The sequence below is a fragment of the Fusarium flagelliforme genome, assembly GCF_020744385.1.
Source record: "Fusarium flagelliforme strain FIESC 12 MPI-CAGE-AA-0113 chromosome Unknown B0J16scaffold_4, whole genome shotgun sequence".
NCBI classification, from domain to species: Eukaryota; Fungi; Ascomycota; class Sordariomycetes; order Hypocreales; family Nectriaceae; genus Fusarium; species Fusarium flagelliforme.
This window is the reverse complement of record NW_025763506.1, coordinates 2,556,699-2,579,939: the sequence shown is the minus strand read 5'-3', so window position 1 is coordinate 2,579,939 and position 23,241 is coordinate 2,556,699. Positions and strand designations below refer to the sequence as shown.

The 23,241-nt window shown below is 48.7% G+C and overlaps 5 protein-coding genes across 5 annotated transcripts; 4 read left to right on the top strand and 1 right to left on the bottom strand.

The window, feature by feature from the left end:
• Positions 1–4,166: 4,166 nt before the first annotated feature.
• Positions 4,167–5,941, bottom strand: B0J16DRAFT_384516 (terpenoid cyclases/protein prenyltransferase alpha-alpha toroid; the record flags this gene model as incomplete). The annotated part of the gene is made up of 5 exons (XM_046131431.1): positions 4,167–4,419; positions 4,488–4,799; positions 4,887–5,004; positions 5,073–5,200; positions 5,358–5,941. The coding sequence occupies 5 exons, from the start codon at positions 5,939–5,941 to the stop codon at positions 4,167–4,169; spliced, it is 1,395 nt and encodes a 464-aa protein (XP_045983095.1).
• A 3,315-nt stretch (positions 5,942–9,256) lies between these two features.
• B0J16DRAFT_320241 (uncharacterized protein) lies at positions 9,257–10,881 on the top strand (the record flags this gene model as incomplete). Its single annotated transcript, XM_046125555.1, has 2 exons — positions 9,257–10,341; positions 10,812–10,881. 2 exons carry the CDS (start codon positions 9,257–9,259, stop codon positions 10,879–10,881), a joined length of 1,155 nt encoding a protein of 384 aa, XP_045983094.1.
• Positions 10,882–14,742: 3,861 nt separating this feature from the next.
• On the top strand, positions 14,743–15,205 carry B0J16DRAFT_320240 (uncharacterized protein; the record flags this gene model as incomplete). Its single annotated transcript, XM_046125554.1, has 2 exons — positions 14,743–14,803; positions 14,850–15,205. The coding sequence occupies 2 exons, from the start codon at positions 14,743–14,745 to the stop codon at positions 15,203–15,205; spliced, it is 417 nt and encodes a 138-aa protein (XP_045983093.1).
• Positions 15,206–16,786: 1,581 nt separating this feature from the next.
• Positions 16,787–19,313, top strand: B0J16DRAFT_267968 (uncharacterized protein; the record flags this gene model as incomplete). The annotated part of the gene is made up of 2 exons (XM_046123465.1): positions 16,787–19,157; positions 19,213–19,313. 2 exons carry the CDS (start codon positions 16,787–16,789, stop codon positions 19,311–19,313), a joined length of 2,472 nt encoding a protein of 823 aa, XP_045983092.1.
• A 2,443-nt stretch (positions 19,314–21,756) lies between these two features.
• On the top strand, positions 21,757–23,026 carry B0J16DRAFT_362831 (ubiquitin-related domain-containing protein). The gene is made up of 2 exons (XM_046129834.1): positions 21,757–22,173; positions 22,228–23,026. The coding sequence occupies exons 1-2, from the start codon at positions 21,936–21,938 to the stop codon at positions 22,677–22,679; spliced, it is 690 nt and encodes a 229-aa protein (XP_045983091.1). The 5' UTR covers positions 21,757–21,935; the 3' UTR covers positions 22,680–23,026.
• Positions 23,027–23,241: the final 215 nt, after the last annotated feature.

The following is a 23,241-nucleotide window of genomic DNA, read 5'->3' as shown; positions in this document are numbered from 1 at the left end:
CGCAACTAATTGGAAGCGAAAATTCTCAGGGTCGAGATTGACATATGCCAGGTTTGTGTTTTGATCCTCACCAGTCGCGCGCGAAATGGACGGCCATTTTGAGCGGCCTAGCCTGAAGACTAGAGTGTCGTACCGGGGCCGAGTGACAACGACTCATTGAAAGCGGGCCACGTTCTCAACTTCATGTGGCGGTTAGAACCAAGGACTAATTCGTACGCAGAACAACAAGATCGTGAAGCGCGCATGTTTTTAAAGTGAGTATATCAAACTTCGAAAAGACCTTGTGTGACCATAACGGGCGCCTGGCACTGCTGTCACGAGAATTGGTAAGAACCATGCTCGGAATAGCATCACGAGTAAGATAGGTGGCAGGGTGAATCTTTGAGACCGATTCTATCAAACTCTTGGATACGATATCAGCTACAGTCCTTCGTTATCGACTGGTCGAAGATGGTCAACAACCAACTTGTGCAAGGCCATGTGTCGAGAGATGAGGATGGCCCTACGGTGATGGCACCCGAGCTCCCTGACAAAGACTGTCTGTCCACATTGGTGGATTTTACATGCCACTCCCCAAGACCCAGAGAAAGGGTCGGTGAAGCAGCGCGACGACGTGCAGTGCATGAACAGTATAGTCAGTGGCTGGGCTTCTCAGCAATACAGAGCAGAGTCCGGTATTGCTCATCGATCCCTGCCCACCATACCCTGCGCCATGCATCTACAGGCGTGGGTGTGGGCGCCGTTAGGGCTGTCCCCAGCACGTAGCAAAAGCAAAGGAGTCTCTAATCCATAACTCGAATGACGAGAACGGTGAAAGCGGCACAGTTGATTGGAAGATGCACATCAACTTTTGCTTGAATGTCTCAGCAATAAATACGGGGCTAGGACTTTTGCATCCATTGAAATGGTGTGCACAGAGGGTGTTTGATGGTTCAAGAATGCAGAATACCTTCTTTATGGCATTCGAGAAATTGGATGACAAGAGGAGTCTCGTCTCTTTGGTGGTATTTAGGTACTGGAGGCCAGCCCGGAGCTTAGGCCAGTACACTAAGGTACCTTCCGAGGTACGGGCTAGAGAGGCCTAAGTCGAAGAGGGGAAGGTATCCTGACGTCCGAACGCCGTCCTTGCCTAATCGAAAGTAAGCTATCAGAGGCAGCAGCTACCTCTACACCAGGAGGGGTATTGTATGGAAATGGATGGTAGGAAGAACCCCAATAGAAAGAAGCTCGAGGTAACGACTAAGGCAAGGTAAGGCAGGTGCAGCAGGTACTGTAGCTTTCGGGTCAGCCCCTACAGTACTAACCTCATGCAAAGATGTGTTGGCAATGCTTTGAATCAAATGAAAAACAACATCAACAATAATAACATTGTAGAAACTTTGCAATGGCGAGACACAACAACCGACAAGCTTGTCAACAGCAAGTACCTCTACTACCTCATTGAGCGTCTCACCTCACCTCACCTATGCGTGAGGTGAGGTGGCCGCTTTATGCTCCCTCCATGTCAATTTGCCAACTTCATTCCATCAGCAGCAGCCATTGATTGACATGACAGCAAGTCATCTCACAATGCATGCGGAATTTAATTTTACAGCATCGTGATTACCGAGGTCCAGCACACATGCTCACCATGTTTGGCCCGGTCCTTTAGGTTTGTTCTTTGACTGGCTAGGTAGGTCCAAGCCAAGCTAACGAAGCTCAAAGAGTCTCGAGAACAAAAGATTTGCCAAGCATCTGCAGGACTGATATCAAACTGCGAGTCGCGACAGGGGTGTTGTTGAATTCAATTGAAAGATTGTGGCCTTTTGTGGGTTTTGTGGAGGAACCAGGGTACCCCCCTCCAACATGATGAGCCATGACGGAGCTCGAGCTTTTAACGTCGAATAACGATTCGACAATTCGAACTCTTCCAGAATTCTGTCTAGGATGCCGCTAGTTGGCTCTGACGTGCCAATTCTAGACAGCCCCATGACAAACATCGAATTGGAAAATAACCGTTGGAGATTCTTCTTCCTTTGCGAGTTCGGTCGGCCCCAAATTTGTGGCATACCGATTTGGAGCCGCGAGCGTTAAAACAAGAGCACATTATCATTTAGGCGCCTTATCAATCTGGGCGTATCGCCTGCTGTGATGCATGCGAAAGCAAATCACTGTGCTAGAGAGACAGCGGTTATACAGCCAAGACAACCGGCAATAACAACAGGACTTGAACAGCTTTAAAAAGAAAGAAGAAGAAGAAAATGCATCGAGGCAAGCAGTCTGTGGGCTTGTTGCTGCGGTTGGACCTACGAATAGACTGTTATGGAACTCCACGAAAAGAAGAAGGAGAAAAAAACCCTTGAAGGAAGTTGGCCCCAAAACCTAGACTATAGATGCACCTAACAAGTTCCACCTACCTAGGTAGTTGGCTAAGGTTGCCTTTCTTCTTTTGTCACCCCTCAACTCCTAACCCCTTCTAAGAATGAACATGGGCCCGGAGCGTGGCGACGGTCACAGTGGTGAAGTGCCGGTGATGATGGGCTATGACGATGTGAGTGAGTCCGCTACCAACCTTGCATATCCTGCTCGAACTACGCATGTTGAGCAATAATAAAGTTAGTTGGGAGACTTGTCCCGTGGCAGATTGAGTTCACTCCAGAACTGCGACTCTTGTTATCTTCTCATTGCGGTTTCCGGCGGCTAGACCAAGCGCTTTGTGTTCAAGATATAGGTCGGCTAGGAAACGTGCAAAAGGATCCATCATGTTGGTATGTTTTGATATCGCGGTCTGCGGGAAGCCCCGTCTGACGGGGATCAAGGAAGCAAGGCTGGACCTTCGAGGGCAACAATTACGACCCTCAACAAGGTCAGGTATCTTTACATGATCCATGTTTATTGACTCCATTCTCACTTTTTGGGGCCAATATACTTACTTATAGAGAATTCTTAAAGATGACTACTTAGCTATGTACAGCGTTGCTGAACAAAATATCGACAAGATATAAATAGGGTCGGACTCGCTTATACCCTGTCGGTCGATCCAAGTGCTTGGGCCCCTCCTCCGATTCATCGAATACCGTCCCGGCCAAAATTATGGCACAAGTCACTGCACTAGAATGGAGTATGCAACTGTGCCTACACTGCAATCAATGATAAAATACGTGGAACTGGTTTGCCGAATACGTGCCGGGCCAGTCTAAAATAAACTAGGTACTTGCGGTCAACAGCACGCACGTTACAACTGAGACATGATCGTGGGGTTGTCTTACATGCCGATGCCTGCTCTCGACCGTTGAAGGACCCTATTTTCTTACCTCCACGCTGTTCATGGTGATTGGACAATTCATGGGGTGAATAGAGTTATGTTTATCGCGCTTCATGGTAGTTCGATTGTTAATGCGAGGTTTGTTGCTATGGTATGTCGTAAGAGAAGATCGAGTTCTTGCAAGAGCGTCAAGCTTGTGAGAGACTTATATTCCGAAAACCCAATACATTTAGATGACAAAGTGCCCCAGAGTGGCCGCGTGCTTGAACTACATAGATGTGTATATGCCATCAATTCGATAACAGAACTATCTCTTGAACGTGGAACATTTTGTAACTAAGACACAACATTGCGTAATAAGTTTCCGATACTTAGAAGTGATGGTTATCTTCCCTGTTACCGAAACGATTCCCAGATCTTGCTGTTGCGAACCCATCGAAGTAAGATACATGTTTGCTACGCTGTTACTCTGTCATGCTTGTTGTTGACGGTACAGTATGGCACATTCGGCGTCGTTGTGACTCGTAAGTTGAATCCGCCCGCGTTCAATGATTGATTCATGCATGCATGCATGCATGCACTGCGGTGGATGTTCATGAATGTTCATGGATGTTTGTTTGCGCGGTATCTCAAGAATGTAGAGCAGCACAGTTTGTCATACCTCGACGGCGCAGGTGCCATGTCGTGCTTTGGCCACTCGAGTCTGATATGTCGAGTGTAGATCATCGTTAACAAGGCAGATCTTCGTGCACTGCAAGCAAATTTATTTAGAACTTGACGCATACGCCCTTGTTATATATGGTAACATTCTCACTTACAGAATCATGAAGTGACTGGTCTCTAATAGCTTGGAGTCCGTCATCTCTCGTGTCTCATATCTTTTCCCAAGCATCCACCTGGCGCTACACAGATGCTACTTAATCTAAAAACCATGCTTGGATGAAAAGTAATTCTGCATGTCCTCCACTTTGTGCTGTGGAATAACATAAACTGGGTGCACAGTGGCAACGCGATCCTCCTCGTCAAAGATCTGCTCCCCCTCCATGTAAGGTGTTACAGACCACGAATCGCCCTTGACATCCGCCTCGTGAGGACGAGCAGCACCCAAGGTCCATCTGTGCTGCGCTGAGCTCAAACCAGAAAGTACGTAGCACGTGTGGTATGCGTCCGAGTACCTGATTGTTGTTGAACTGGAGTTAGCGCTCATTGAAATTTCTGAATGCAGGGCTACGGAGTGGCATACTTGCTTGGTTTGTCTCTCAGACCACCCCGCTTAGACTGATCTTGACAGCAACAAAGAATGTACCGGATCAGACCGTCGCGGCTGAAGAGGCTATCCTGGGCCGCAGGTAGTGGGCGGTCACCTAAGTTGGCCTCTTGCCCTTCATGTCCCGACCCGGGTCCGTTGAGCGCGGCCTCGATGAGGGGCCAGCATCCTCCGACCCAGTGACTGTAACAACCGTCGACTAGCTTGTTGGTGCGACCCGAGAAACCACCCTCAGGGGCGTACTGACGAGAAGATAGCCAAGAGATGAGCAGTGGTACATTGAGATGCCTAAGAGTCCGGATGATCAGGGCTAGGTTAGCATGCACCGCTCTCATGTCAAGATTTGAGTGGACAAGGAAAGGGAGAAAGACATACCGCGGGATGGCTCGATGTGGAGAATCAAGAATTGAAAGGCATCCAAGAGCGCAAAAGGCATATGCACCGTGTGCTTCGATGCCCGGCTTTGCCGACACGCCGCCCTCGTGCGTTTGGCCTGTTTAAGGTGGACGATCAGAGAGGGAACCACAAGCGTGCAGGGCTTCATGCATCAGCATCACTTACATCTGTGTACATAGTCGGCAAGTCCTGCAAACAGGCCAGTGTGGCCAGCAGATCGTGCGGGAGAATCCTGTGAGAGCTCAAGAGGGAGATTGAGCAGAGAGATAATGACGGCCGCACAGTAGGCACCCCTGCAATTCTGTCAGTATGCAGGTTGATACGAAGCATCGGATCGTGGATTTGTTTCTTGATGGTTCACAACATGATAGCAATCGGGGTACGGGCCTCGATCGCCAACATGACATTGCAGAAGAGAGTGCATGGTGCAGTGGTACAGTATGCACATACCTGACGTCCTCCTCGCCGCCCAGGGCCATCTGGAACCCTCCATCAGGCTGCTTGAGCGAGCATAGCCATCTCCACATGGCTCGCCGGTCAATACATTCGTAGGCGTCTTCACCGCCGACCAGAGCCAGAGACAGGACGGTTGCATAGGAGGTGGCGAGATGCGAGGTATGTCCGAAGCCGCCAGCGAAGCCTCCATCGGGGTTCTGCATAGGGAGAACAGTGTCAACAAGTCTCTCCCGGTACGCCTCGACGTCCTCTCCCAGAAGAACTAGAGCAGAGAGACACCAATAGAAGAACCAGGGTCGGCTGGGGTCAGCGGATGTGAAGGCGGCAGGTAATTTGCCCAGCTGCTTATGCAAGAAGTTGACATGGCGACGGCGGTCCAGGTGAGGCAGACCGTGGGAATTGCATTGCTCGTACTCTTCGCCTTTGAGGTAAGGCAGCACTTCGTCTATGGTGTTGTCCTGTAGGCGAGACGACTCTGTGGGTAGGCTATCGTGGATGGGAGGATCAGTGGTGAAGAGTTGAGGAATAGAGGGTTCCAGTTGCACCCCTGGCTGTGGTGGTGTTTCTACTGAAGCCATCCTGGTGTTGGGTCTCGGTTTAGGCTTGGTGTTGCTTTTGATAGTAGTGGTTGTAGTAGTATTGCCGTTGCTGTTGCTGTTGTTGTTGCTGTGTGGAAACAAAACGCGAGGACGAGGACGAGTAAGGCGAGAACGAGCTCTCATCACGCAGCCGATTATATGGGGATAGCCGTTTTCTTTTTATCGTCGTGGTATCGGCAGCATCGACTTGACAACAATGAAACTTTTGGTTCATATTGTTCTTCAAGCCATGGCATATCGCATCCCATCCTCAACCCCACTATTGCCAGGATATGCACTTGGCGGGGTAATTCTCTTTGTCGGTTACTCTGGCACCAACGGCATCAACATTCTATGAGTTTGTTTGCTTCATTTTTGCTTATTTGTATTGTTTGATGCTTTGATCTAGTAATATTCCTTTATGAAGTCATTAAACTCAGAAAACAGTCATGAGACCCAATACTGAGAATGGTGGTTAAAACAGCTGTGTATACCCTGAAGCTCTTGAGTTTATCGATTAATGAGAGTCGACTGAGATGAGACGTCGCCAGATTTCTCTCAGAAATGTTAGGAGATTCTCAGTGGAAAAAAATCAGTTGGAATTAGAAGTCGCCCGCATTCATTTCTTATCCCGTTGAAATCAGATCTTGAGAGAAGTACTGAGCTACTCACAATTCGACATAAAGCATGAGAGAAACAATATTCATTTAACGACCTCATCATTACAACTGCAGATTTATACTGAATCGAGTTATATATAAGTATATTATTGATGATTATACCCATGTGGGCTACTGGGATCCGGCCTATAGTCACTCGGCTCGACTCTTTGTTGAGAGCTCGCTGGTGTGTTATGATGGGTCACGCCCAGTGAAGTATCTTTCAATTAACAAGGCTTTCACTTGCCTTACTTCAGACCAATACGCCGAGTGTGAACGCCATTACATAGGTAGCTATTGTTGGTCAGTCTGCTATATACCAAAGTTACAACCTTGGGTCCAAAGGTGGCACCACTGCTTTTGGTGGTTCAACTGATATGGTTGTCTTGATGAACCAAACTGTGTAATTCTCTTGATATAACAATCCTTCGCGGATACTCACAAAACACCTACTTATAAGATCAAATATCATAGACTGTATCACCATACAGTCAGAAATATGAGATCTGAACATTAAACGCACCAGAATAGTAGTACACGATAAGGCTTTTATGAGAGATTCGTTGAAGGCCTAGTGAGCATAAGGATCTCACAAACTGGGGCGATCAGATCTGGAAGATCAGATAACAACGGATCTCGACAAACTCTGCCCGTCCCCCAATCTTGCACAGAAAGCGACTAACAATATCAACAGTTGCCAGCAAGCTATATAACTCACACGAAACCATTGTCCAACCAAGTACACGCCATCAATATCGGACCGAAACCACAGCAGAAAATTCTTGTTAGCACGTCTTTCTAGAAGCCAACAAGACCAAGTCTTATTTTGTTGAAAGCATAGACGCCCTCAAGTACCGAAGCTAAGAAGCATCGCTGCAACTTGACAGCACAGCGGAGGTATGTGTCCGTATCCCTACCGACCAGCAGATCATAGCATCCATTAAAGATTGAACATGTTTGATAAAGAGCTCCGCTACTTTGACTAGTGGGTGCAAGAGCTTCGGTTTCAGACGGCTCAGTTTCACACTATCGTAACTACAGCTGCACACAGGCTTACATCATGATGTATTATTTGCGCAGTTACGAGTACTGCAGCGGATATACACAAACAAAGTGAGACAAAAAGAAGACTGCAGATCAAATGCGAATCATTTGTTGAGTCTCGGAAAACGAAAATTGAATGCCCGGTGCTACATTCGGAAGTCGATTGATATGGTCTCGAATATCCGAGTTCTCGACCGAGCCCTTTTCCTGTATCCGAACCGACGACAGACAACCCCCAACCTAAAGGAAACGCTAAGAGTCCAAGAGAGCGGCTAGTGGGGCACTAAGGAGGATCATTTGAACGGGTGTAATTGTGATGAACCATTTTGCGGTGATAGAAGTTTGTGTATATACTATCCTACGGTATATACGAACAGTCTATACTGAAATCTGCTTCACAAAATCCAACATCAGAGCCTTGGTTTGGGAAATTAAGGCGAACGAGAGCCTAGACAGAGGCATCATGGCTTCTCAATGCGACAAGCTCAGAGTTAAGCTGCAATGATGCCAGGCTTGAGACAGTCTAATTGCTCTGTTCCGCTGATAACCAGGCTTCTTAATTTAGTCATATCAACATGTCAATAACTCACGAGTTGTGTTGTACGTACAGTACAGTATCGTTGTCTCGTGCGTGCTGCATTCGATGTGCCGGCTGGTCTCCCGACTTTCCAGCTGTCATGTCATCCAACAGTAGTAAAGGGCCGACCCGAGGACGTGTGTGCACTAAATCAATTCGTATATGCAACGAAGCTCTATTGTACGTTGACAGATGCTATTTCAGATTCACTCAATTCTTGGGCAAAGGGCATCAAAAACTAGTCCCTTGCTTGAGACAAATCCAAGACATTTTCTTTGGTGGAGAAAGAAGCCGGAACTCAAAGACCGGCTTGTCAAACCAAACCAAACCAAACCAAACCGGTCCGGGGCATGGCATGGCATATGCACGATATCGACCATCATGGCATGGGTATGGTACAAGGACATGGGTATAGAGGGCCATCATACAGATACTAGCCATCAACATCGTACTGATTGAGTACCATACCCTTTCTATTGATCAAGTTAATCGGCTATGTTGATGTACAATGAGATGAAAGACTACAAGTGAGAGGCTACCAAATACAAAAGAAGGCTTCTCAACGTCATGTATTAACCCTATGACTATCCATATAATCATTGAGACATCAGAGCCTCACTCATTCTAGTGCCCCCAACACCAAAGTCCCCCGCGCTTAATTAGAACCCATGGCCATGCATATTCTACAGCGCAGTGCATTTCCAAGACACAAATAATAAGTCTTGCTGTGTCTCTCCTCTGTCTTGGATCCTTGAAACCAAGCGGTTCATCCTGCTGAGTAAGGAGGACATGGTCGACAACCTCGGCCTTTTTAAAAATTCTCTCTAAGGGTATCCGTAACTCGTGCAACTATTTTACCGCTTTCTTGTTTCTGAGCTATAAGTCTAGTGTCATCCATCCCGTCTACTAGTGTACCTTCTATGATTTTTCTTCTTCTCCTTCTGTGTCATTGAGAACTTGGATTTCTTCCATAGAAACTATACTATCCATCTACCCATACATACATACATACATACATATTGCTTGATACACGCCATGGCTACACCCTGCAACAGCATCATCCAACAGCTCATCCGTACCGAAGAATCAGAATTCAAGGGCATGATTCGTCATGTATCCAATCAGAACCAAGATCAGACTCTCCCATCCATCACAACCATCTCCAACCAGCCACGAGTTTATGCTTCATCTCTAGGCCAATTAGACTTCCTCCCTGCAGAGCTTCTCCTCTCTGTTATTGATCTTCTCGATTTCCAATCTCTGTCCCGTCTCTCGCGAGTTTCTCTCTTGGGCAAATATATCATAGAGGATCTGCCAGTCTATAGGGACGTGGTTGAGCATGCTCCCGAGGCGCTGGTCGCTTTGGGACAAACTCATATGTTGAGCTATCATCCCGCCACTCTGATTTACTCTACTCTACGACAGAGCAGATGTGCCTCGTGCTTTGCTTTCGGCGGGTTCCTCCTTCTACCCACTTGTGAGAGGGTTTGTTTCGAGTGCCTGTACGAGAATCAATCTCTCCGGATGACTTCTCCGGCCATGGCGAAGCAATGCTTCGGTCTCACAGATCAGGATCTCGAGCGGATTCCTGTAATGCACAGTGTCCCTGGTACCTTTGGTCTGAGGTTTCAGTTCGCCCATAAACAGGTAGAGCACCTGGTTAGTGTCAAGCAGGCAAAGAAGCTTGCGCTGGAAGTACACGGCTCAGCCGAGAAGCTGGCCAAGTTGAGACCGACATATCGCCCTGGCAGAGTATCGATGAAAGATGCTGCTGTATTCAAACACTTTCACGAAGCTTCACTGGATCCTCCAGGCTGTGACCTGTCGAGACTGCCCAGAAAAGCTGAGGTAGTGGAGGACGATTTTGGTGGCATGGCATCAATCCGGTTCCCGTATCTATCAGACGCTGGTCCAGAGAAAGGAGTCTTGTGTCAAGGATGCGTTGTTACATATAGCCATTATATGCAGGGCATGCTCCCCCAGCATACACTCTCACAGCTTGTCCCAGCTGATGTTGGACCATATCGCCCACTTCTCGCGTTATTGACTCGTTTGTGGTCTCAGGAAGGCTTCAGAGAGCACGTACATGAATGTTATGGTGTACGACGCCTTCTGGGTATGTGAGTGAGTATCACAGTTCGGAGGACCATCTCAGACACAGGTCTTTTGCAATGAGCCTCCATGTCGCATCAGATTCGTCTTACGATCATATTATCTCGTCTAGCTGATGCTCGCAGGTCCTTTACGGCCATGTAGGGCTATCAGTTCTCTAACTTCCGCCTCCCCTCCTTGTATCGTTATGGCCATTTACGCTTAATGTACCAGGAGGAAAACCCCCCAAAAGCCCATTAGTATTTACGATTAGCCAGCATGTTCGTCGTTTCTTTATAGTTTTGCGTCTTATATACCCAGTAGTAGCTATCAATACTGAAAAATTCTTTTATGAACCAGCTGCTTGATTGTCCTCAATCTGCTTGATTGTCCTCAATCTGCTTGTGGGCATATATACGATTGTCTGGTAAACCGCATAGCTTTTGTTTTAGCATGGTTGATACTTATGTTTTGTTTAACTCATACTGACTCAATACAGCCTGACTGATGGCGGAAACTGGTATTTGCCTGAGACTCCCACAGGAAAGAACATCTATTTACATATGTGACTTAGATCTTTTCAAACCGATAATGGAAGGCCCCCATTGATTCGTAGTTGTTCCCCGCCATTCTGTGTTAAAGCTGCCAATCGTTCAGTGGCCTTAACAAGAAGGGGGTATATAAAAAACTGCCTGACTCTTCGCCGAACTCATTCCAACACCAGACTTTCCCCTACCGACTCTGAAGAACCTTCTCATATTTGAAGCATTATGACCGGAGTCGCATATAAGATAGGGGTAAGCAGCCCATCATGACATGGCGTGGCTTTGGCCGACAGGTTTATACGGTTAGACGGTTGAAGCTTTGGAAGTCCTAAACCCAACCCTACCATGAGAATATGGGAAAAGATCAGGTACTACATATCGTTAGTTTTCGAACAGGTTGACAAAGGCGTTATCAATAGCCTTTTTTAACGATCTAGAAACCTATATGAGTCTGCTGATTCACCTAACCCTTCATGACATTTACAGCAAGTTATCCCTCGCCGAGTCCAAGTACGAGATATTAGGACAGATTGAATAGCAGCTGGTATATCTTAGAGTGACGTGTAAGATCAAGTCATAACGTTTGTATAAGTCTCAGTCCTTACACAAGAAGCCTCATTAAGCTGATGCAAATAGCTAATACTCTGGCCACAATACTTGCCACCTAGTCACCAAATAATACGCATGTTCCTAAGCTTACATTTCACATAGAAGTTCAAGTCGGCACTCGCTCTCAATGAACTCCTTCTCTGTAGAGGAAATTCGCCATCCGGATAACTATGACTCAGAGGCTCGACAACTTCGGCGTCTCGCCTGCTAACAAAGCGCAGCATTCATCATACATCAAGCGTTTTGGAAACGATGTGGCCGACTATGCATGAAACAACACATACTTGCATGTATGGCATGCATCCCCGGAAAATCTGTTCACTACTTGCTGCATGCTTCGGTTCGAAATCATGTGCATGAATTTAGTCTGGGCCGGATTATTGGCCATGTGCGAGCTTCTGCACAGCTGCCCAAGATGAGAGCGAGAGTTCTGCACGTCAAGTTGCTTTGGGTCGAAATGCAGATTTTTGATACGATTCTCATGTTAGAGAAGCCGAGTTTGTCCAATAACTAGTGAATTTAGGTTTACGAAAAGGTTAGCTAGGCGATGGTGGAGCAGTCTGTGAGTTCTTGATAAGTCCACAGATGAAGGGATCTCTGAACACTTGTACAACTTGACTGCGCCTCGTGAGTGAGATCGTGCAACTTCTCGAATCGGCTTGGCCAGGTCTTTAAGTGAGTCCATGATGACGAAACCCCTCCAGCTACATGTACATCCGAGGTCAAGTCAACCCAATCATTGAGCAACGCCAAGACGTCTAGATAGTACAGGTACTCTGTACAGTATAGGCTATCAATCTCTTAGATAGAGATAGTAGCATGCAGAGGAGAGACCGACAAGTTTCTATTCTCTGGAATGAATGGCAACTATAACTCAATAGTCTGTTAGGCTGTCTATTATCGCAGCTTCATCTCCGATGCTAGTAGGCCGGATTCATTCATAGTCACAGCGGGCAAACACAGACACAGACACGCTCAAGCTCAAAGTCGCCCCTCACGTCCATAGTCAAGGGACTACGAAACAAGTGCGATCGACATACAGTAGCCACGACATTTCGACAGTGCAGACGTACATATCGTACGTACGTACGCACGATACGCATCCTGGCCCTTCGATTCCGGTCTATCAAGTTAACTCCAGTATGTATAAGACCAGAAGCCTTTCCTTGCGTCCCCACGGCGGAGACTGATCGTCTCGGAGTTGTTGTGGAGGTGAGGCGGAGGCTCACAGGTTGAGTTTATATGGAGATCGGCCAGCGGAGCAGGGCGAGAGATAGAAAAAGAGCTTGTCAAGCGGCTATGGAGCGTTAAATAAGGACTCCTTAATTTAAATCGCCTCTCAATCTGCCAATTAACTTGACTCGTCTATATATGTCTCTTGACCGCCGGCGGTTGTTCCCTGGAATCGAAGTCCAAGAACTGAGCGTCAAAATTACCCCCTGCGTCAAGAATGGTCTGATGGCGACAGAGTTGCCAATAGCCGGCACAAGAGAATCCATCGGCAGTGGAGCGAGATGCGATGCGGCTGACATCCATGTACGTACTATGCCGAGCTCAGAACGACCGCCGTTAAGTCTATCTCGCCTCTCTGGCTTGACAGTTCGTGTTGGTTAGACCATTGCTTGGCTGTCACTGTAGCTGTTTGCCAAGATCATGTCCCAACAGGAAGCCGGAGGATGTACCGAGCCCACCTTGCTGTAACATACCATGTTTGTTTGTTTGTTTCGATAGCGTTCTCATGTACGTACCGTATTTGCATATGTACAGTAAATACCTAGTATGTTTCTGCAGGGTTTCCTACAACGTGAACCCAGATAATTGGAGGGAGCTGTTAGCGCGCTCATTGACCTGACTCATGCTGTGTATCGAAACTGCGGCAGGCCATGCCATTCTGTTGAGACTTGGAAGAATTGCTAGTTTTTCCACATGAATCGCTCTAGCTCGCATCATCGATTCTCCGTAGACAGAAACCGCAGATCCTTCTTCGTCGTGGTCCAGAAGGAAGGAGAACCAAAGAGGGGGACTACAGTACCACCAGGTGAGACGTGCACACGGAAAACAGCTAAGCTAGGCCAGGATACTGCGGGAGATCCCTGGTTGTAACATCAGATGCGGTCAAGATATCAAGGGGAGGTCATAGATTAACTTGGGACATTTTAACTCAAGAAGGGGTCGAACAGGCCGCTGTGTAGTGTGTCCTATGCGTTCCTGAGACTCAAGACTCAGATGTTAGAGATTGTCTCAGCTTATTGTCTGTAAGGAGATGCTGACATCATTGTTAGTCTCGCAGCATGAACGAGCGGTCCGACAGCAGGGTCGCAGACGTGACTGTGCGCCATGTCTTCAACCCTCGTGCGTGCTACGAGTCTGAGAAACATCACACACAGACACCAGGTGGCCTCTGCTTCACAACTCCGGGGAGGCTGGCCAGCATGTTGCGTGGCCTACAGGACGCAACGCAGGCTGTGCGTTGGGCTGGTTCTATTGCACTGCCGGTGATTCCTTGTCTCTTCCATCGTCCATGTAACGCCTGGCGCGGGAGATTTTCTTCACGCCAGATCAAGATAACCCGAAGTGGGCGTCTGTGGCCCATGCTCGCGCGCCTGAAGACACTTACTACGCAAGACATAGCTAGTCTTTCAACTAACTAACAATCAAGGCATTCAATCTTGTTTGCATTTAATGCAATTGAACCCTCGATCGACGATTGCAACATGTGCCCATCAGGTTCTTTTCTTCAATCAGCCATATCGATATGCCTTTGCGAAGATGCAAGCCTGGGTAGCCCCTCATTTGCGGACGCAAGTATGGTATGCATCTAGAGGCTCGTGAGCTGTATCGCTCATTGCAAACCGAAAAATGCCTGATGGATATAGTAGCTGTTTCAATTGCAATATATTGACCCTTGCAGTCAATAGTTCCAGCTTAAAAAACAGCTTGAAGGAAACAATGGACGATCGCAGGTGCCTCATGATCGTGATCAATCATCCAGCTATTTCGCAAGAGGCATGACCCACGAGCTTGTAGAGAGCTAAAGCTGCGGAACGATCTATCGCATCAACTTATGTGCGCGGACATATCGTGCATTTCCCGAGCAGGGTTTGCAGACCAGATTCTGCAGATTTGAGGTTGTTTATTGGTTGTGATGCCTTGGATGGAGATATATTGGGATAAATCCTTGACGTGTTCGCTGGCAATCACGAGCACCGGTCTCGCCAGACAGACAAGCGGATGGGGCGTTTGAGAAGTCGAGCGGGATCGACGGTCTAACTGAACATGTCCTTGCAAGACCCTGAGGTGGAGTCTAAGCTAGCTAGTGCTTCGCCGATGGTCTCTTGTAAGTGAGGCCATGACAAGGGTTGTTGAGCATTGGCCGCTGACAGTCGCTTTTCTGGGTTTGATGGTTGGCGGGATGGCTGAAATGATCCATTGTGAGGTTTACCGCTCAACAAGCCGCACAACAAACAGGCGATATCTCCTGCTCAGAATTACTCTGTCGATCGAACCCAGTGTGCTCCTGGAACTGGACCCTGAGACTCGAATCGAGACGGAATTGCAGACCCGATGCTTTCAAGACAAGACAACAGATGCGATGCGTGACATGTCCTGGACTGTCCACTTCAGAGGTGCTGGGGTACAACCTAAGTCAAACCCTCGCACGTGCAGTATTATGTTGCAGCATTCCAAGCCTCGAGACATTTGGCCGCATGGCCGTGTTAGTGTTACCACCAGCGTGTAGCTTTCCGCCAACGGATGACATGCGCTGCACTGCACTCTGCGTAACCGACCGGAGCTTGTCCTTTGCGGCGGCCGTCTTATCGTATGTAGAGGAAGAGAATCTCGAAATCGGAGTGGGCGAGCGACAAGTTGCGCTGTCTAGAATGTAGCAGAACTGCACCACATAGAGGCAGATAGTGGAGCATTCGGAGCATCAAGACAAGACGCAAGACGTGCAGGCGGGCAGACGGGAAGCTCGAAGCCAGGACAGGAAATAACCTGCAGCTGAACGAGAGGCAAAGACGACTATTGGGTAGACGGGTATTCCGTGATAAGACCACTATGTGCCGTAAGACTGATATCTCGTAGTCGCCATGATGCGTTCCCATTTGCTTACGAAGTAGTAATGCAACCACCAACGGTGCTGCGTTGTAACGATATTTTGCTGCAAGGTGAGCTGGTGGGTGGAATATCAGTGGATGACAGGTCTCCTACAGTAGACAGTCGGATATGCACTGTTCGTGCACCAAGTTCTCACCCAACAACAACTATATGCACTGTGCAAGATCCTGGCCTCTAGGTAGGTTTTTTTGACACTTGCTAAACTTGATGGAGCCAATGCGGCGGGGGCCTCAACCAAGGTTGGGACTAGAGAAATAAGATGGCGCAAGTTAAGTAGATCTGAGCATTTCCAAACCGCCTTATCTTGAGAAAACAGACGTTCAATAGAGATGTTAAAATGCCAGAACCTCATCTCAACAGCTAGAGCTATCCATCAATAGGTCCCCATCCAGGAACAGCTCTTGCTAGAACAATGTGCCTGGATTTCATGCACGATTTATGGCCACAATGGATCTGCTGGCACAACGCCCCGCCCCGTATCGTGATTCTCCAACACAAAGCCAGGGAAAAAACAGCATAGGCATAGGCATAGGATAAAATAGCTATTTTGGAGGATGGAGATGGCTGGACTACGGGGCCTCTACTCTAGCTTTGGGCCTTGACCAGGGCCTTGAGGACTGGCGATAGGCCGAATTCTTGGTTCGATTCGACTGGATCGGGATACTTACGGACTTGATCATGGCCTCGGGTGACGGCGGCGGTCGCGGCTACAGAGGTGGTTGGCTGAACTCATGGTACATCTGTTTGCGCTTGTATAGTGTTTATTAGTCCTTCTTAACAGATGAACCAATTCCCCTCAAGCTTTTTTCCAATTGGCCAATACTCTAACCCCCGAAGAGAGGCGCAGGAAGGTTGCAGTAGTCAAGGGTTCGAGGGTGTGCTCGCCAGCGGATAGGCTTATGTAGCGGCCAGTTTAGTGGGTGGGCGCCTCCATCTCAGGTGGCTTGGCCATTGGCTGCATGTCCCGACGGCTTCACCGCTTCTTCCCCCCATGGACAAACCGCCCACAGCAGCGAGACTAACCCATGATCTACCCGTTAAACCTTCTCCAGCAGTCCCTCTCCTTCTCCAGCTGCTCCAAAACCTTCTCCCTTCACCTCAACAGGGACTTCACGAAAGAGCGGTGTCGTCCGCTGAGTTCCTACAATATTATCGATCATCCGTATCTATTACTCCGCTTCCTTCTTGATTTTTGCCCAGTATGACTTACGACTTCAACAACGGCGGGGGTGATGCCTATCTCGACTTGACGACCTTCGATAATCGAAACCGCGCTGCTTACCAAACGTACTCGACGGCCACTACCCATTCGAGTCCTTCAGCTGCTTCAAACATCATGTCACAGGACGCCCGGCACTGGGCCGTTCCCTTCGATATGTCTTCAAACCACTCTCACGGATATGGCTCTATGAGTCCCGAGGAGCACCAGATCTCTTCCCCTCCGTCGCAATCCGCCAGCCCTCATAGCCAGCACTCGCCGCTACAACAATCGCCCTTCCAGCAGAGCGTGAACCCCTTGACAGATTGGGCCCTCCAACAACAGCAGCAGCAACAGCAGCAGCAGCAGCACCTGGCTGCTGCTGATATGACACAGTTCATCCAGGATGCTGCGCTCATGAGCTTCAATGCGTTCCCCCACAACTTCCAGCCAACAAACCCTCTTGACTACCTTCCTGCGACCACCCAGGCTGCTCTCCAGGCCAACCTCCTCGAATCGACATTCAGCGGCCTTCCTACTATGGACGACCATACCCAAACAGTCTGGCCTAACACCGGCATGGAGAATTGGCAGGAGTTTCAGAATACATTGCAGATGGATGGAATGCCTCGTCTGGATAGCGTCGGCAGCAACTCGCCTACCGGAACTTACCTCGAGGTTTTGTCGCTTCCTTCCTCGTCGGGCGAAGGCTGGGCTATGGTGGACTGGAACCAGCCCAACTTTGATCAGTTCCAGCAGGCTCACGCTCAAGGTGCTGCTATCTTCAACCCTTCCCAGACCCTTCACTTGAGGACCAACTCCGATTCATCCGATGGCGCCAATTCTATGGAGTTTGGAAGCTTCGAGGAGATTCCACCTTTCCCTTACTCCCCCTTCTCTCCCGAGTCTGACGGTTATGTCGATGCTGGTAACCACCGCAACTGCTTCGCCAACGACGGCCACAACCACAACCACGCCCATACCCATAATCACAGCCCTCAACCCGTCGCCACTACCACTGTTGCCACTGTTCCCATCAAGTCCGAACCTTCTTCGAGCCGTCATAGCCCCGGAAGTGGTGCTGGATCCGTATCCCCGTCTTCAAGCAGCACAAACCGTAGAAATTCGGGTCCTCGCAAGAGCCCCATTGCTAAGAGCACTACTAAGAGCGTTGTTCGCCGTATTTCCAACGGCAAGAAAGATGGTACCGTTGAGAAGAAGGTTGGTCGCAGAAAGGGACCTCTTCTGCCCGAGCAGAGAAAGCAGGCCAGTGAGATCAGGAAGCTCCGAGCTTGCTTGCGATGCAAGTTTCTCAAGAAGACTTGTGATAAGGGAGAGCCCTGCGCTGGTTGCCAACCTTCTCATGCTCGTCTCTGGCAGGTTCCTTGCACTCGTATCGACATTAAGGACATTGGTTACTTTATGAAGGACTGGAAGGCTGACTACGAGCGACACATGGACCGTGGTGTCTCGGTCTACAACGTGAAGGGATTCGCCCAGAAGGAGACTCTTATGTGGATCACTCATGGCTACGGTTTCGCCCTTCCCGTTATGGTCCGCGAGGTCTTCGTCGCCGACGACAGCTGCTTCTCCGTCGACTGGGTCGAGTCCACTCTGACTGATCAGGAGCCCATTGACTTTGAAACCCGCACTGAGAAGCTCGATGTTGGTGCCGAGGGTATTCGTCTTGATGCTTTGTCCGAATACCTCGACAAGCACATCGACGGACCTTTCGAGGATTTCATTGACGACCATTTCGAGGGTACCCCTTTCATCACGGAGATCCTCAAGACTGCTCACCGCTTCTATGTCAAGGAGAAGATGCCCGTCATCCGCAAGTCTCTGAAGCTTGTCCTTGCTTACAACCTGACCATGCACATTACCATGGTTGAGAACCAGGGATCCGAGGTCGAGCTTGATGGCCAGATCGATGACGAGGACTCCAAGTACTACGGTCGCACCGTCGCTCCCGTCATGATCAACTTCCAGATCAAGTGTGCCCTTGCCGACATGTGGCGTGAGCTACAGAAGGACATTCTTGAGGAGCTCTCGGCTCTGTATTCTGGTGTTTACAGCGGCGAGAAGATGAAGAACTGGCCTACCATTTTCATGATTGCCTCCATCCTCCTTGCCGTCTGGGAGGAGATGCAGTTCGACTGCCACTACAGAGTCCCCGACCCTGTCGCCGTCAACAAGTTCTGCACTGACATGGAGACAACGCCTGTTGGTGTCATTGTGGGTCTCTTCCACGCCATTTCTCAGAAGCTTCCCGCCTTTACCGACTGGGACACCCGCAAGCATGGTCACTTGCTTCACAACAACACCTCCGTCTGCGAGGCCATGACTGAAGTGCGACAGCATGTCATCAAGCACGGTATGTATCCTTTCCAATGCCTTATCTCGCATTACACCACTAACACATGACACAGAGGCCTATCTCCGTACCCGCAAGGAGTCCAAGTTCGACCGCTACGACTTCGACTCTCTGTCCAACAAGTTCCTTTCCAAGCTTGTTATCCGGGCCAACTAGGATAGCTTAGCCTGTTCAAGTTGCTATGAATCTGTCAAAACATATGATAGGGCCCGTAAGGCGCCCGCCTTTTTCATTTGTCACAATTGTTTTTATCACAGCGACAGCGTTGGCAAGGCCGTTTCGATCTTGGTCAACAGCGACCCCAGAATTGTTCTTTTGAGCATACGAATACGGCTTTAACCTTCTACCACGGCTGGTCACCGCCCGACAACACGAAGCAACCTGACACGGGAAAATGTGTTATGACCTTCTTATGACTTTCTTCTATGAATGTATGACTGAAGAAGACAGAGCGTTTTAGTTCTTTTTATCATATTTTTTTGTTTTTAAACCTTGGCGGCGGAGGAGAACGAACATATCATACAATCCAGAGCGAACCTCACCCACTTTGTGGTGATTATGGGATCATGTTTGACGACCTGGCATTTGAGATGACTGATTTTGCATGGCTGAAGAGCCTATATGGAGGTTGAGTGATTTATATTTTTGAGGGCGTTGGTGAGCTCAAGTGGGCTGGACTCGCGACAAGCCATGGTCGACAGAGCAGAGCAGAAGAGCAGAGCGAATCATGTTTTTTTATAGCAGTTTGACAAAGGGATATTTGGGTAGTTACAAAAAAGGCTTCATGCTAGGCAAGCGCTGTAGCACTGCCACGAGTATATTGAATTGAGATTAACCCGCAAACTTGTCTCCAATGTTGGACGAAGAAACCGTGCAGTGTGATGATCCCAGTCTGCTCATCCGATAATAAAGAAACTAACTGCAGCTTCACTGCAATCCAGTGTGGTTTGCTTGACGCAGACCATGGTCAGAAGCAGCTGAAACTGTGTCTTGTCGGAACAAACAGGTTTCTTATCAGACTTGTCGTGCCCTGTTAACTTTCAATAATTGGTCGCGACAAGCAGTCAGCAACAGCATCAGTTAAAAATCGTAGGAGGTTGGTATGCCACTATGTAGCTTTAAAAGCTCGATCAATCGCATGAGAAGAAAGATATTGTGGTATTTCACGGATATTTGACGGTTACGTGCCTTTGGTTTGATGCAATGAACGCAGGAATTCGGTATTCACACTACCACTCTTTGGTGACGGTTCGATCCAGGGTAGACAATCCTGAACTACTGGTATTACCGAACCAACACCACGAAAGGCGGGGTCACGATAAGACCACACGGCCCTTCAGTAACGAGTCATATCCATGGATGGCGGGTTATAATGGCAGGTGGGTGACAGAAAAACTGCGAAACTGACCAGCCTCGTAGTGTTGCATCCAGCTCAACAAGTTGATGCGAACAGGGTGGTCTTCAAGGTAGGGTCCTCACGGGCCAGGCCTGTCGTTGGCTGATGACGTCGCGGAGGCCGATACGGCCGGATTCAGCGGAGAGCAGAAGTCGGTTATCCCTCAACTGGAGTTTGAGTTATCGTCAACTCCTCTGCTGTGATAAAGTCAGCGAAGCAGGTTGCAACTGATTACTGGAATAAACAAGCCTTGATTCTAGGAAGGTGTCCGTCCAGGTGCGTAGAGTCTCCCCATCTTTTGTTAGTGTTACTGAGGCTGGCATCTCCACTCTGAGCTTATCTCGGCAATGGAAGTTGATCCAAAGCGCGTTACACTCGTGGTTCCTGAGCCTAGACTTAGCCATTGGAAGCTTAGGGTAACGATCAACTGTGATCTGCCGTATAAAGCTGATAGAGATCGTCTGTTTTCGATATCGCTTTCTCTTGTACAACGGCCTTTGTCAATAATACCCAGTCAAGCATTGCTTCTTAGAGCCTTTCCCGGGGTAAAGTGGCGACATACCGCTGCCTATGCACCAGAGCGGGGTGGCGGGGCCTGGGCTCAAGCGCTTGGCCGTGGGTATCTGCTGATGGGTGAATGGTCGTGAATTAGACGGTGACGGGCAAGTGAATGCGACCGCCCATGACGGGTACAACATGGCCTCTGTGTTTGTTGTTTACAGCATGCGCTCTCGGTTGAGAAAAGTCTTAGATTTGAGGCTGCGACGCATGTATGTGTCCATTGCTTGTTCTTGGTATGCTTTATTCATGCAGCCTTCTAGACTCTGCTAGAAAACACCAGAGTAGAAACAACAAACAAGCACGCTCCTGACATCAGTCTGACTCTCAGCCTTTGGCTTTGCCCGGACCCACTCTGGCATGATAACCCAAGTGACATGTCTCGGATACTTCGCCTTGCATATTTGAACAGTGAATGATTGAAGTACTTGAAACCTAATGTGGCGCGCTGCAGCCTGGCCAGGTTCTGGAGCCTTCCCTAGTCGTCACCATCATTGGCTAGGTATTATGAATCATCCGCCCCCGGAAGCTGCGCTCCTTCTCCTTGTCTGGCTCGGGCTGCCACTGCCTGCAACCAAAGCGCCTGCCTGCCTTGTCGCTACTGTTCGTCACTGACCGGTCACTGCGCCCCCTCGCACCTTGATTATCAAACAACAACCCCCCTCACCTACTTAAACCTTCTCCGCCTCTTCGCAACTTCATCTTCTTTTCTTCTCACAACATCTCTGTCTCTCATAAAACATCACCACGCGCTCGAGACTCATCTACATCCTCATCCGAAATACCATCAACGCAAAGAGTATTCGCGTCATACCACCGCCATCATGCAAATCTTTGTCAAGACCTTGACCGGCAAGACCATCACCCTTGAGGTTGAGTCTTCTGACACCATCGATAATGTCAAGTCCAAGATTCAGGACAAGGAGGGTATTCCTCCTGACCAACAGCGCTTGATCTTCGCCGGCAAGCAGCTTGAGGATGGCCGCACCCTCTCCGACTACAACATCCAGAAGGAGTCAACTCTCCACCTTGTTCTCCGCCTCCGTGGTGGTATGCAGATTTGTAAGTTATTCTGACATCACAGCTACATGTCTCGTTACTAACATTCACCCTCAGTCGTCAAGACCCTTACCGGCAAGACCATCACCCTTGAGGTTGAGTCTTCTGACACCATCGACAATGTCAAGTCCAAGATTCAGGACAAGGAGGGCATCCCTCCTGACCAACAGCGCTTGATCTTCGCCGGCAAGCAGCTTGAGGATGGCCGCACCCTCTCCGACTACAACATCCAGAAGGAATCTACCCTTCATCTCGTCCTCCGCCTTCGTGGTGGTATGCAAATCTTCGTCAAGACACTCACCGGAAAGACCATTACCCTTGAGGTTGAGTCCTCTGATACCATCGACAATGTCAAGTCCAAGATTCAGGACAAGGAAGGTATTCCTCCTGACCAACAGCGTCTTATCTTCGCTGGTAAGCAGCTGGAAGACGGTCGCACTCTGTCCGACTACAACATCCAGAAGGAATCTACCCTTCACCTTGTCCTCCGACTTCGTGGCGGCCAGTAGGCATTTTACGTGGATTAACGATGGCGTTTGGGGATTCATTTGAAACCGGGATCGTACATTATGTAGTTTTTCGCATGCAATAATCATGCTCTGACAATAGACTCGATTAAAGTCTGCATCATTCTTCAACATTCCGTGTGAAATCGTAAGGATAGGGCGCCAACATAAAATTATTCAAGCGCTGATATCAGCTGGACATAAACTGACTGCGTTCTTTCGTCTTTCATGCTTTCATGCTTTCATGCTTTCATGCTTTCATGCTTTCATGCTTTCATGCTTTCATGCTTTCATGCTTTCATGCTTTCATGCTTTCATGCTTTCATGCTTTCATGCTTTCATGCTTTCATGCTTTCATGCTTTCATGCTTTCATGCTTTCATGCTTTCATGCTTTCATGCTTTCATGCTTTCATGCTTTCATGCTTTCATGCTTTCGGATTTTGACGTCTGACACGGTGTCTGCAGCCTGTCGTTGTAAGTGAGGTTGCGCTTAATTGTGGGTGGGGTACTCTCCTCAGGCCCGGCTCATGCTCCACAGCCCAGCTCATGACGAGTGGGGCAGCC

What these genes read in the sequence shown, in the direction of transcription:
- B0J16DRAFT_362831 (XM_046129834.1), top strand. Translation starts at nt 21,936, where the DNA reads ATGCAAATCTTTGTCAAGACCTTGACCGGCAAGACCATCACCCTTGAG. An exon ending in CCGTGGTGGTATGCAGATTT is followed by an intron (nt 22,174 to 22,227) that starts GTAAGTTATTCT and finishes ATTCACCCTCAG; the next exon opens with TCGTCAAGACCCTTACCGGC.